This window comes from Mustelus asterias, chromosome 13, assembly GCF_964213995.1.
Source record: "Mustelus asterias chromosome 13, sMusAst1.hap1.1, whole genome shotgun sequence".
Taxonomy (NCBI): Eukaryota; Metazoa; Chordata; class Chondrichthyes; order Carcharhiniformes; family Triakidae; genus Mustelus; species Mustelus asterias.
In genome coordinates this window covers 70,096,054-70,111,267 of record NC_135813.1, presented here as the reverse complement: position 1 = coordinate 70,111,267, position 15,214 = coordinate 70,096,054, and the positions used below count along the sequence as shown (strand labels likewise).

At 42.6% G+C, this 15,214-nt stretch overlaps 1 protein-coding gene across 2 annotated transcripts in view; it reads left to right on the top strand.

Moving 5' to 3' along the window:
• Window positions 1-327: 327 nt before the first annotated feature.
• The window catches only part of rnft2 (ring finger protein, transmembrane 2), a 50,851-nt gene continuing 35,964 nt past the window's right edge, over window positions 328-15,214 (top strand). Inside the window, exons 1-5 of one of the 2 annotated variants that reach the window (XM_078227000.1) lie at window positions 328-651; window positions 760-841; window positions 2,780-3,258; window positions 8,102-8,178; window positions 11,756-11,856. In XM_078227000.1, coding sequence (XP_078083126.1) covers window positions 795-841; window positions 2,780-3,258; window positions 8,102-8,178; window positions 11,756-11,856 — 704 coding nt within the window. In that variant the 5' untranslated portion in view covers window positions 328-651; window positions 760-794. The remainder of the gene's footprint in view (window positions 652-759; window positions 842-2,779; window positions 3,259-8,101; window positions 8,179-11,755; window positions 11,857-15,214) is intronic. The other variant, XM_078226999.1, reaches the window with a different exon arrangement.

The window sequence follows — 15,214 nt, the reverse complement described above, 5'->3', positions numbered from 1 at the left end:
GGTCCCGCCCCTGAGCCACCTATGATTGGCCAAGGCCCCACCGATTAGCCGGGACCTCTCTCCGATTGGCTAGAACCACTGTCAATCAGTATCGCTTCTGCATGACGATTGGTCAGAATCGCCGTCAAGCAGCCTCACTCTCCATGTTGATTGGCCAGCATCGCTGTCAATCGGCCTCACTCTCCACGATGATCGGTCATTATCGCCGTCAATCAGCCTCGTCTCTCCTCCTTGATTGGTTAGCATTGCTGTCAATCAGTCTTGATTCTCCACTGTGATTGGTCATTTCCACTGTCAATCAGACGGGAGGCGTGCGTTGTGCGCGCTGCGTCCCGGGTGTCAAAGGTCACAGGAGTCAAAACAAAGGAGTTGCTGTCAGTCATGGTGAATGTGGCTGGAGAGAATGATTGGGGGTGAGAGGCTCAAACTCATTGCTCCATCTACTCACCCCATCCACAATTAAACCGAGTGTTTCCGCCCCTGCTTTCAAATTGTAGTTGCAGCCAGCTTATTATTGTCTGTAGATGATGCTATGAGCTGGGCCTGAGACCCACACAAGCACAGCAGGAGAGCTACTTTGAATCATTCAGCCATGAAGAGGGTGTCTCAACATAGCACACAATTCATTCAACATTGTGCCATTTGTGATATGTAATTTTTTTTTAAAAACTGCTCCAGAAAAGATAAATGCTGGTCTTTTTTTTCTCATCTTGCCCTTTTCATATTTATGTCAGTAAAACAACTTTTCATTGCATTTAGATTTTTTTTTCCAATTTAAGAGGGACTGGAAGAAGATGCAGAGAAGGCACAGTAGCAATGCTGACAACGTCCCACCGGAAAGGCAAGTGTTATTTGTGAAACCTGTTGTTTAGGGGTGGGTAGGAGAGGGTAAAGGGTGGCACAGTGGTTAGCACTGCTGCCTCACAGCACAGGGGACCCGGGTTCAATTCCAGCCTCGGTAACCGTCTGTGTAGAGTTTGCACATTCTCCCCATTTCTGCGTGGGTTTCCTCCGGATGCTCCGGTTTTCTCCCAAACGCCAGAGATGTGCGGGTTAGGTTGATTGGCTATGTTAAATTCACCCTTATGTCAGGGGATTAGCAGAGTAAATATGTGGGCTTGTGGAAATAGAGCCTGCGGTTGGCGCAGACTCAATGGGCTGAATGGCCTCCTTCTGCACTGTAGTGATTCTATGCAAGGCATGTGTTTCCATTTATTTATGAAACCTGATCTTTAGGAGAGGGCAAGTATCAACATTATTAACCTCGTCCTTGGAATTATTTAGTAAATTCAAACTATTCACGTTTGTTTATTCTGGGTATTTACTCCTTAATTATTTTTGCTATGTTTAGATACTTCAGTTGGAAATGGAATCTTAATATGACTGAACCAGTGGAAGCAGATTTATTAAACTTGAGATGAATTTGAATTTTGGTTTAGTATAGTTTACATCTTTAGCAACGTGGAAACCCAGTAACACAGAGATCCTGCAAATTTAATGCCAGGACCTCATTTTAAATTTTTTCTTTAATTACCTGATCACCAGCCATCCTGATTGAGAGATTGGCTGACAGCTCAGCAGAAAGCCTGGCACTGATAGGCCACAGCAGGGAATACAGAACAGGAAGGGAGAGCGAGATCCTGGTAGAAGGGTGAGATCATTGGTTGTGGGGTGGGTGATTAGTCGTGGGTCTTGTAATGGGGAAGCAGGTTTGCTTTGAGAGGCTATGGAAAATCACTCATCCTTTGGCCCACAAGCAGTGCTGGAAAAAAGCACTTGCCTGCTGGAACAGCCTGCCATCATTACCAGATAGCAAACCATTAATATAAGATGATTGCCAATAAATGCAACAGGGAATTCAGAAGAAAATAATTTACTAAGAGAAGTGAGCATTATGATAGGGAGTAGTTGAAGCTAATACTATAGATTCATTTAAGAGGAAGCTAAGCAAGCATATGATGGATAAGGGAATAAATAGAATGGTGGTAGATTATCTGAGCAAAGATGGAGGAGGCTTGAGCAGAGTATAAATGTTGGCATAGACTAGTTAAGCTAAATGGCCTATATATCTTATGCAATCCAATGCTCTCTACTCCCTTCAGCTGTGGGGCTTCTCAAGTTCTGGGAAACCAGGCCTGCAGCACTTAACTTCTGAGACACACAGCCTCATTACAATATTTACATTACACACTCCCCTCTGGAGATCAGATTAGTTGCATCCCCTGCAACCTGGCACCGTTAAAACTGAGTGGCTGCATTGGGGATTGGGTTTCCACGTTTTGAAACTTTAACTCTCACCTCTATCGAAGGCCCTTGCAGGGTTGGGTGGGGTTAAAGATTCCCTGTTTTGTATCAAAAAGTGACAAATGATGGGGAGAGGCTGGGGACAAACTTTGAATAAAAAAGCAAAAATGCTGGAAATGCAGAGAAAGTCATTGGGAAGTGAGTTGTTGTAACAAAAGTGCTATAACTAATATTATTTCCTGCATGTTGCATTTTTGTTTCAAATTTCCAGTATCTGTTCTTTGGCTTTTTCCTTACTGTACTGTTCAAGCAATGTGTATCTTATAGTTGTCTTCTGTATAAATGTATTCACTGTCCTCACTAATTATCCTATAACTTCTGAGTACTGCAAAATATATTATAATGATGGCAGAATATATTATAATGGCGGTATGTCAGTGTATATATTATGTTTGTGATACTGGTATATTTACAATTTTAGAAGCCACTTTTAACTGCAATGTAGTTTGCAAACTTGACTGTTTTCTCTTTTTAGGACAAGGAGTCAGACTGTGGGTTCAGAAACCAGTGTGGACGAGAATGGTGTTTTCGAAGGGCTCAAACCTGAAAGTTCGTCAGCTCAGCAGATGTTCTCTGGTTTGACAGGTCTGCAATCGGGCCCAATAACTGCTGCTTCATTCCAGTCTGGTCTAGTGCTGGGATCTTCTCTTAACACATCGGTTGGAAGTGGAGATGTGTTTATTCAGATGACCCCACAAGAAGAGGGAACCATTCGCACAGAGAATATGCAGTACCATCATCGCCATCGGCATCATCATTATCATCACAGCCACCATCGTTCCTCTCTACTACACGTTTCTGGTGATCGCCACGGAAATACAGAAGATGTCAGCGAAGACCCTGGCACTCCTGCCCCGGCACTTTCAGAGCTCAAGGCTGCAGTCACCTGGCTTCAGAAGGGCCTTCCTTTTATTTTAATACTGCTGGCTAAAGTTTGCTTTCAACATAAGCTTGGTATGTGCCCTTAGATCCATCTGTTAAAATTGTGTTTACTAATAATAATCTGAGTGGGATGCATATTCTTTCTCAGTTACTGGAGTTCTTATGGCACTATGTCAAATCTTGTCCTTTTTCCTTAGCATCTCAGAACAAATTCTTTGGACCTTCTGTGTTCACAGCAAGCAACAGAGTCTTTTCAGACATCTGTTCTACCCACAGTTGTGCATAGCTGCGCCCTGTTATGGCAGCTGCTCTACAAACAATGTAACTTCAAGAGCAGAAGGTGACCTGTTTAAGATCCTCAAAATACAGCTAATTCATTTTTTTTTAAATCTGCCTTTTTATTTTGTTACTCTGGAAACTCAATTTGTCAAATTATTTGGTTGAGGAGATGCTTAAGCACATATATCCAACCCTCCTTGAAAATAATAGGAGTGTGTGGGCATGTGTCATCATGGTTCCGTTTTTTTTCGCGCCCTCTTGTGCTAGTATTTTTAGCAACCTAACAGAAACCCCAAAACATTTGCGGTGAAACTAGTATATTTCTTGAAACAGTACTTATTTTTTTAAAATTGAGATTAGTTCCATTGCATTTCAAGCTTTCCCTCAGCAGGTTAGCACTGCTGCCTCACAGCACCAGGGACCTTGGTTCAATTCCAGCCTTGGATGACTGTCTGTGAGGAATTTGCACATTCTCCCCATGTCTGTGTGGGTTTTCTCCAAGTGCTCCCGTTTCCTCCCACAGTCCAAAGATGTGCAGGTTAGGTTGATTGGCCATGCTAAATTGCCCTTTAGTGTCCAGGGTGTGCAGGTTGGATGGATTTTCCGAGATCAATATGTGGGTTTACATGGATAGGCTGGGGGATTGGGTCTAGGTAGGGTGCTCCTTCAGAAGGTTGGTGCAGACATGATGGGCTGAATGGTCTCGTTTGCATTGTAGGGATTCTATGAGTTGTCAATATACCTGCATAAAACCCAAAGAAAAACATTTTTTCCAGAACTCCCTAAATGTGAAATTTTAATCAGTTTAACTTTTGTGATAAGAGGTCAGTAACATTCCTCATTTATTTCACTGAAACTTTAACACACAATGTCTTATTCCTGGCTGTGTCTAACTTGCGGATTTTTAAAAAAGAGATGACCAACTAATTTGTATGTGCCTTTCCTCTCTCCCTCTATTTAGCAAGAAGTTTATGAGTTTAAAAGTTACAGTTAAGAATCCAACAAATCTGGAGCCAACCAGGCTATACTAGATCCAGTGTTGTCCAATGAAATAGGAAGAATTGATAACCTCATTGTGAAGGCACCCCTCAGTAGTATTGATCATAATATGATTGAATTTTACATTCAGTTTGAGGGAGATAAGAGTGTCCAAGACCAGTATTTTAAATTTAAATAAGGGTAACTATGAGGGCATGAAAGCAAACCTCGCATAATATGCTTAAGTGATAGATCAACAAGTGTTCAGTGGCAGACATCTGAAGGGATATTTCATAATATGCAGAACTGACATGTTTCAAAGAGAAAGGAAAAATTGCAAGGAAAGGGCCCATCATCTGTGGTTTAAGAAAAAATATATATTTGCGAAGACAAGTGGGAGGTCAGAGGATTAGAAATTTATTTTATTCATTCGTGGGACATGGGCGTCGCTGGCTGGCCAGCATTTATTGCCCATCCCTAGTTGCCCTTGAGAAGGTGGTAGTGAGCTCCCTTCTTGAATCGCTGTAGTCCATGTGCTGTGGGTTGACCCACAATGCCATTAGGGAGGGAATTCCAGGATTTTGAACACCAGCTGCAAAGGAACGGTGATATATTTCCAAGTCACGATGGTGAGTGGCTTGGAGGGGAACTTGCAGGTGGTGGTGTTCCCATGTAATTGCTGCCCTTGTCCTTCTAGATAGAAGTGGTCGTGGGTTTGGACAATGCCGTCAAAGGATCTTTGGTGAATTGCTGCAGTGTATCTTGTAGATAGTACACACAGCTGCTCATGAGCATTGATAGTGAAGGGAGTGGATGTTTGTGGATGTGGTGCCAATCAGGTAGGCTGCTTTGTGCTGGATGGTGTTAAGCTTCTTGAGTGTTGTTGGAGCTGTACCCATTCAGGCAAGGAGGAGTATTCCATCACACTCCTGACTTGTGCCTTGTAGATGGTAGACCGGCTTTGGAGAGTCAAGAGATGAATTTCTCGCTGCAGTATTCCTAGCCTCTGACATGCTCTTGTAGCCACTGTGTTTATGTGACGAGTCCAGTTGAGTTTCTGGCCAATGGTATCCCCAAGGATATTGATGGTAACACCATTGAATGTCAAGGGGCAGTGGTTAGAGTGTCTCTTATTGGTGATGGTCATCGCCTGGCATCTGTGTGGTGCAAATGTTACTTGCCACTTCTCAACCCAAGCCTAGATATTGCCCAGATCTTGTTTCATTTGAACATGGACTGCTTCAGCATCTCAGGAGTCGCAAACGGTGCTGAACATTGTGCAATCATCGGCAAACATCCCCACTTCTGACCTTATGATGGAGGGAAGGTCATTGATGAAGCAGCTGAAGATGGTTGGATCTAGGACAGTGTTACTATTGGGTCTAGGACACTGTTAATGAACTTTATATGTTCAATATGAAGAGCATCAAAAATTGACAAAAAGATAGATAAGGAAGAAAAAATGAGAGTACAAGAAAATGCAAGCCATTTAAAGGTGGACAGTAAGAGTTCCCAAAGACCATAAGACATAGGAGCAGAATTAGGCCACTTGTCCATCGAGTCTGCTCTGCCATTCAATCGTGGCTGATATTTTTCTTATCCCCATTCTCCTGCCTTTTCCCCATAACCCCTGATCAAGAACCTATCTATCTCTGCCTTAAAGACAATCAATGACCTGGCCTCCACAGCCTTCTGCGGCAAAGAGTTCCACAGATTCACCACTCTCTGGCTGAAGAAATTCTTCCTCATCTCTGTTTTAAAGTATTGTCTCTTTAGCCTGAGGTTGTGCCCTCTAGTTCTAGTTTTTCCTGCTAGTGGAAACATCCTCTCCACGTTCAATCTATCTAGGCCTCGCAGTATCCTGTAAGTTTCAATAAGATCCCTCCTCATCCTTCTAAACTTCAACGAACATAAACCCAAAGTCCTCAACCGTTCCTCATACGACAAGCTCTTCATTCCAGGGATCATTCTTGTGAACCTCCTCTGGACCCTTTCCAAGGCCAGCACATCTTTCCTTAGATATGGGGCCCAAAACTGCTCAGGGGTCTGACCAGAGCCTTATACAGCCTTAGAATTTAGACATTTAAAGATAGAAAAGGAAGAAATAGACAATTAAATAAGAAAATAATTTATAAAGTGAGCATTGGATCTATAGAGAGTTTGTCTAGAGAATTGATAATGGAAAGTAGGGCCATGGCGGATGAATTAAACAGACATTTTGCAACTCTGTTCACTATAGAGGACACAAGTAACATCCAGATATAATAGAAGGGAGGGAGAACCTCTGGAAAATTACAATCCTCAGGCAAATAGCATTAAGCAAATTGTTGGGTCTGTGGCTGACTACACCTGGTCCAGATGGACTTCACCTAAGGTATTGAAAGACATGGCTAATGAGATAGAGCATGCATTGGTTTTAATTTTCCAATATTCCCTTGATCCAGGGAAGGTTACATTAGATTGAAAGATAGCAAATGTAACTCCTTCATTCAAAAAGGGAGGGAGGCCAAAAGCAGGAAATTATAGACCAGTTAGCCTAACGTCTGTCACAGGGAAGATGTTAGAAGCCATTATTAAAGAGTTTATAGCAGGGCACTTTCCTTATTGGTCTGAATTGTTTAGGTCATAACAATCAATTAAGCAACTGTCACCTAGGAATCTTGTTATGGCAGTGCAGCAATGTGTGAGATTGTTCCCTGTGATGCTAACTACAAGTAAGCCATGATAATCCCGTACAAGAGAAGGATCATGATCATCCTAATGTGAAGGCATAAATGCACTTTGCCATTCCAAAGATGATTCCAAAGGTAAGGCACCACGACTAGGTATTTCTCACAGTGCCTTGAATATAGTAGGTATGTAATTAATTCTACTTGTGCAAACAACAGTGGATCCAGCCATTACTCGTGTTTTTAAAAAATATTTTATTCCATTCTGCGATACAAAGCCAATGCGCAGAGTGGACAGGGCAAGGCCTTAATCCATCTCCTTGCTTACTCCAGAAAACAATTAATGCTCAAATTCAAATTGAATCCAATTTATGGCCACACAAGAGAGACACCAAGCTGACAAGAACAGGCATTAAATCTGATCTCGGGCTTAATCGTACATCTGGGACGAGATTCTCTGGCCTCCCTACGGTATGATTTTCATGAAGCAGCCCGCCGTTGGTCGGCAGTGGGATTTTCTGTTCCCGCTGCCGCCAATGGGATTTCCCACTGAATCCACCCCACGCCACTGGGAAGCTTGCGGCGGGGGGTGTGACATCAGCGGAACCAGAGGATCCCGCCAGCGTGAACAGCTGGAAGATCTCATCCTTGATCTTAGCCCAAAGGCATCCAGTCCTTACTTGTTAATTCAGCTATCTTGTGAAGGAGTTATGTTAAGACATAGATTTTTATCTTCTAACATCTTTATATTTATCCTTGATCAATATCACAAAAGAAAATTATTTGGTCATTATTACATTGCTGAGTATGGGTGTTTGCTGTGTGCTTATTGGCTGCCACGTTTCCTACATTAGTGACTGCACTTCAAAAGCCTTTCGAGATATCTGATTTGTTAAAAGCACAATATAGATGTAAGCCCTTTTTTTTTGTAAAGGATTATCCTGTGTGATACTATACACACAGAGCTTGTGTTTTCTTTTTCCATACAGGTATTGCTGTGTTAATTGGATTGGCAAGTACTTTTGCATATGCAAACTTAACAGTTAAACACCAAGTTTCTTTAAGAGTGAGTATTTTACTTTATTGGTGAATTTTATGTTGTCTTCAACAGACATTGCACTTTGTTAGGGTATCCCATCCCCCAACCAAAAGTTATTTTCACATCCTTTTTAGTTTCCCACTTGTCATGTGCTGTTCTACAGCTGAAGAGAAGCAGAATAGCATGGGTTGCCCTCCATTCATTATTTCCAGTTCTATCAGAATGTGCCTACACTCTACCTTGGACTTTCAATACTCTTCCTTCACCAAGTTTGGTTAAAATTATTGGATGGTCATCGGCACTCTAAACTTTAGGGTTCCTCGGGTACATTTGTTATGTTTGTTAGGTTTGTTTGAATTCAGTATAGTAAGAGATATTGACATCCAATGTAGGCTAGATGAGTAAGCAGTCGTCACTTTTTAATGTTAAGAAATAATTGAATTTGAAAGATCATATCAGATTCTGCTTCCCTCACCTGCAGAATTTATTACCATATTGCCATTTCTTGTTTATTTCTTGACTGCAGCTAAGCTTTGACATTTTATTTTGCCTGCGGTATGGTTTCATGGGTGCTGACTTCCTTCCAGTAGCTCGCCCAAATTGCCATCCTCATATAAGCCCAGGAAATAGTAAGTCCTGACAAGCTGTTCAGCTATCAGCGAGCTTTACAACTGAGCCCAATCTGTCCTCCATCAACATCAATACAAGTGCTTTGCTGCAGGACCTGCTGGATAGCTGTCGGGAGTGGGAACCTTGCCTGATTTCTCCTCTCAGTTGTAGCTCTCTCTTGCCATCCTGTCAGAGATCAACTAACTTGGCGCAGAGAAAGCCTGTAACTAATTACATTGTTTATTGTTCTGTCCATAGTTCCTGCTTCTAACATTTTGCAGGGCTGGAAAAATATTGTTTTGACAGTGTTACCTAGCTGTTGATTTATCAGTTAACAATCTTGCAGTGATTCTACATCATGACAAATCCCTCAAGATTGACATTATCTCAGACCAAATATATGGAACTTGACCCTGGCAGTTGAGCTTTCCTTAATATATTTCCTGGCAAAAATAGGAAGGTAAAATTGCTTTGCATTGTAGTATAAAAATAAAGATTACAGAGCAATTTACAGTGGAGTAATCTCATCTCCGAAGTTGAGATCACTTGTTATAAATCATTCAGTTTTTTTTGGTTGCTTTTGGACTCATGGGTGAGCTCACTGCTTTGCAATTCTTCTTAAGTAGTTTCTTGTGTATAAAATGGAGAGTGTCATTCACTGTTCTTGCCACATGTTGCACTCATCATGTAGTGCACTTTCTAATTAATCTAAAGAGCTGCCTAATTATATTAAAGGGTCTGCTTGATATCTGACTGCTGCTCTACATGTGGGCCCGCTTCTGTTTTTAAAAATTATGTCACAATTACTTTTTGTAACCTAATACTGAGATTTCCCCCCCCCCCCCCACCACTTATTATTGTCTCCAGGTTTGCTCTCCCCACCCCCCCCCCCCCCCCCCCAAGGAATATACCCTTGGCATCTTCTTTATGCCACTTCACGATATAATCTGCTGACATGGTATCAGCTTCCACATACATGCTAATAACATCTACTTCTACCTGCCCATCAACTCTCTCAAGCCTTCAACTGTCTTTTTGTTTTTAGACTGCTTTTCCATTATCCAGCCTTGGTTAAGTTTCTAGATCGTGCTCATAAATATTAGGAGAACTGAAGCCTCTGTCACTATATCTATACTCTTGCCACTATTCCTTCCCCCTTTCTAGCTGAATTAGTTGTTTTCAATGTCAGTCCTTTTCAAACTGAAGCTGACCTTTTGAACTTGTATCTTCTCTATTATAACGACCATCTTTTCCAACCTCTAATATCCAACTCTACCTCAACCCACCTACAGGCTGAAACCCTATTAGTTGGGGTGGCACAGTGGTTAGCACTGCTGCCTCACGGCGCCAGGGACCCGTGTTCGATTCCCGGCTTGGGTCACTGTCTGGGCGGAGTCTGCACATTCTCCCCGTGTCTGCATGGGTTTCCTCCGGGTGCTCCGGTTTCCTCCCACACTCAAAAAGACATGCTGGTTAGGTGCATTGGCCATGCTAAAAAAAATTCTTCCTCAGTGTACCCGAACAGGCGCTGGAGTGTGGCGACTAGGGGATTTTCACAGTAACTTCATTGCAGTGTTAATGTAAGCCTACTTGTGACACTAATAAAATCAAATGAACCTTAAAACTCATTTATCTTTTACCACTTCCAGATTTGACTCTTTCAATGCACCCCTAGCCAGTCTCCTATCCTTCACCCTCCCTAAACCTCAGTTTATCCAGTACTCCGGTGGCTGGATCCTGCCCTAGCACCAAGTCCTGCTCACCCATCACTTCTGTCTTTGTTGACTGGCATTAGCTTCCAGTCTCTCAAATTTTCATCTCATATTGAACTTTCTTCATAGCCCTGCCCCTCACTACCTCTCACCCTACAAACAACATTTACAAACCTATTAGTTGGGGTGAGCAAAAAACTTGGTCAAAGATGTGGGGTTTAAGATTGGTATTAAAGGCGAGAGGGGGAGAAATAGAGGGAAATTTCAGAGTGTAGTGCTTAGATGAATGAAGGAAAAGTAATTAACGGCTAAGTGATGGAGGATGGGGTTGTGCAAGAGACCAGAGTCCTCCTCCAAACTCATCATTTCTCTGACTCTGGTTTGATGGTGAGAGCAGTAACTTTGAGGAAGACAGATTTACGGTTATACAATGTAAACTTTTTGCTCTGAGAAAAGCAGTTTGTACCTTCCTCCCTTCTTTCGTACTGCCAGCTGGAGGAATGACTGGATCAAATCCCTATTGGATAGGCACATGGAGCACACCAGGATGATAGGGAGTGGGATAGCTTGATCTTGGTTTCAGATAAAGCTCGGCACAACATCGTGGGCCGAAGGGCCTGTTCTGTGCTGTACTGTTCTATGTTCTATAAATGAAAGAGGTAGACCGTTCCACCTGTACCAGTCATTCCCTCAGATGACAGGTGCAGTACACTGCCCAAAACGTTGAGGCCCATCAGTTTTTCCATGGAACTATTTTAAGGTAATAACTTTTCAGAGAAAGTTTTACATTGTGTAACCATAAATTTGTGTTCCTCGATGTTAATATTTTCTCCCTATCTTTAACCCTAAAGAAGAGTCACGTAGACTCGAAACATTAACTCTGTTTCTCTCTCCCCAGATGCTGCCAGATCTGTTCCAATATTTTCTGTTCTTATTCCAGCATCTGTAGCATTTTGCTTCTATTTTAATATTTTCTTCTTTGGCTCAGCATCCATTTTTGGATTGTGCCTCAATTTGGGTCACTTTACTATGTTAAATATTCTATATAATTCAAACTTCTGTTGTTGATCTCCTCTAGTACTGCTCTTGATATGTTAGAGCTTATCACATTTTATATAAGACCGGAGCTTTATGCATGCGAAGTGCAATGTATGTGCAATACCAACTTTTCAAAATCAATGAAAGTAACATTAGTCTTGGTGAGGGGGAAAACAGCCATGAGAGCCTTTTCTTTAATTGTTGAAGCTTTCAATGTTCTTGTTGCTTGTTTTTTTTTTGGACAGGAGCAAAGATCAGTACTTGTATGTCTGTGGATATTGGTGTTCCTCACTGGGAACACATTGTATTTATATTATACTTTCAGTGCCCAGGAGCTCTATAAAAGGTAAGATATCTGAGCATGTTATTGTTGTGTTATTGTAAAATGGTAATTTTTAAAAATGTATTGCTTTGCTTATTGTTGATTGTATTTGAGTTTTTTAAATTCGTTCTCGGGATAGAAGCATTGCTGGCAAGTCCAACATTTATTGCCCATCCCTCGTTCCCCTGAGAATGTAAAGCTGGTCCATCCCCTTAAACCACTGATAGTGGCTTCATGTAACCGAGTGACTTGCAAGGCTGTTTCAGAGGGCAGTAAACAGGCAACCACAATGGTGTCCTCCTTTTAAGGACTTGAGTTTTTAGGCTGTAACTGCTTCCCCAGCAGGTAAAAGCAAAGTTATTGGTTAAAAAAATGGAATTAAGTTAAACAATGTTAATGTTATATTAGCTTCCTAATTCTCAACACAAGCAGAAGCATGAGTATTGATTCAACCATGCTTGACCGCAGTTTATCTATTCCTCAGTCTGAGAATGTATGTATTTATTTATAATTCTTTCACGGGATGTGGGTTTCACTGGCTATGCCAGCATTTATTGCCCATCCTTAATTGCCCTTGAGAAGGTGATGGTGAACCACCCTCTTGAACTGCTGCAGTCTATGTGGTGTAGGTAGATGCCACACACTGATGCCACTGGGCATTGGAAGGAGTGGATGTTAAAGGTTCAAGCATCTTGAGTGTTGTTGGAACTGCACTCATTCAGGTTAATGGAGAGTATTCCAACACACTCCTGACTTGTGCCTTTTTTGCTGGTGAACAGTCTTTAGGGAGTCAGGAGGTGAGTTACTCTCCGCAGAATCCCCAGCCTCTGACCTGCTGCTGTAGCCACATTTTTTATGTGGCCAGTCTGGTTCTGGTTCTGGTTAATGGTAACCCCCAAGATGTTAATAGTGGGGGATTCAGTGATATTAATGCCATTGAATGTCAAGGAGAGATGGTTGGATTCTCTCTTGTTGGAGTTCTAATTGCCTGTCACTTATATAGTGCGGATGTTATTTGCCATTTATCAGCCAAGCCTGAATGTTGTTCGGGTCTTGTTGCATTTGGGCATGGACTGCTTCAGTATCTGAAGAGTAGCTAATGGTGCTCAACATTATGCAATAATCAGCAAACAACCCCACTTCTGACCTTATGATGGAAGGGAGGTCATTTATAAAGCAGCTGAAGATGATTGGGGATGAACTTCTGCATTGATGCCTTAGGACTGAGATGATTGACCTCCAACAACCACAGTCATCTTCGTTTGTGTTAGGTATGACTCCAACTAGTGGAGAATTTTCTGTCTGATTCACTTTGATTCCAGTTTTGCTAGGGCCCTGTGATGCCATGCTTAGCGCCAAGGTCTTGCTGCATGTGGGCATGGACTGCTTCAGTATTTCCCCATAGCTCTTGAGTTTAGCTTTTTTGTCCGTGCTTGGACTAAGGCTGTAATGAGGTTAGGAGCCGAGAGTCCCTGGCAGAACCCAAACTGAGCAAGTAATTGTTAAGTAACTGCCATTTGATAGCATGGTCAACAACTCTTTCCATCGTTTTGCTGATGAATGAGAGTAGATTTATTGGGTAGATATTGGACATTTTGGATTTGTCCTGCTTTTGGAGGACAGGATATAACTGGGCAGTTTTCCACATTGACGGGTAGAATCAGTTTTGTAGCTGTATTGAAACAGCTTGGATTAGATTGGATAGGATAAAGTTAGATAAAGTGTAAGTACTTAAAAGGTTGGTGGTTCTCGAAGCAGAAAGGTCCTCATGAGATGCACCCCAGATCCCTGAGGGAAGTAAAGCTGGAAATTGTGGCTCTCGCCACAATTTTCTAATCCTCCTTAGATATGGGAACGGTGCCAGAGGATAGGATGATTTCAAGTGTTCAAAACGGGGGAGGATGATGACTGCAGACTGATCAGTTAAACCTCTGTGGAAACCTTTAGTTATAAATCCAAGACAAAATGAACTGGCACTGGGTAAAATGTATGAATAGATAAAAGCCAATATGGAATTATTAAAGGTAATTCCTGTTTGGCCAATTTGAGTTCTTTGATGAAGTAACAGAGAAGGTTGATATGTGGTAACATAGTTAGCTCAGAGACAGAAAACAGAGTGGTGGTGAACAATTTTTTTTAGGTTGGAGAGAAGAGGCCAATAGTGTTCACCAGGGATTGGTGTTGGGTACAGTGCACCTTTTTATGTATATTGATGACCTAAACTTGGGAATCTCGGACACAATTTCAAAATTTGCAGATAACTCAAAACTCAGGCATGCAAAGTTTAAGTTTTTTTTCAAGTTTAAGAAAGGGATACTAAGGGGCAATTTTAGCATGGCCAATCAACCGAACCCATGCAGTGTGGGAGGAAACCGGAGCACCCGGAGGAAACCCTTGCAGGCATGGGGAGAACTTGCAAAAGCCACATAATCACTTAAGACCAGAATTGAACCTGGGTCCCTGGTGCTACGAGGCAGCAGTACTAACCACTGTGCCACCCTTTGCCCAGCTTGTTGTAATGTTGAGTGATGGAGTGCAGTGCAGAAAGAGCAATGAAGTGCATTTAATAATCACTTCAGAAAGCAAATTGGACAAATATTTAACGTGGAAAAATTTGCAAGGTTATCAGGAAAGAACAGGGAAATAAGTCAAATCGGATAGCCCTTTCAAAGAGCCAGCACAAACACAATGGGCCAAGTGGCTGCCTTTAGTGCTGTGTCATTCTGTGGTTACATGCAATAACATTGAGCAGTTTTGGCATTTTTTTTCAATTTATGTGTTCTCCAGTATTAACTGTTATGTTTTCTCGGTTTTACTTCTCTAAAATTATAGGGGGTGATTCTCCCAGCCCACTGCGTTGCTCTAGCAGTGCAATGAGCCAGGAGACATCAGCAGAGGTCATTTAGCGGGCTGTCCGCTGTGCGCCATAGCCTCCTCGTGTCTCCGGGGTGCGGATTTCCAGAGTCATCAGCTCTCTGCCGGAAGTCATTGCAGAGCTGATTTAAATATTATAATCATTGTGAAGGGAGGTCAGGGGTCATGGGTAAGGGAAGGGGTGCTCCCTGGGCAATGCCAGCCTGACAGTGCCAGCCTGGCCCCCGGCACTGCCCAAGGAGCAAAGTGGCAATGTCCAAAGAGCCCACCAGGCTTCGGGCAGTGTCAAGGGTTTGGGGCCAAGGCGAGGTCATCTGGAGATGTCCGGGAGGCCAGCAATATTGGGGGGAGGGGTTGCACTGGCCAGCAATCGGGAGGCCGGCAATGCGGGACTGCTGCACATGTGCCGATCTCCACATTGACAGATCGGCGCATACGCATTGGCCCACTCAGCACTTTGCTGCCGGTCTCTCCAGTGGAAATACGTCCTGCCCCTGGATTTTAAGCG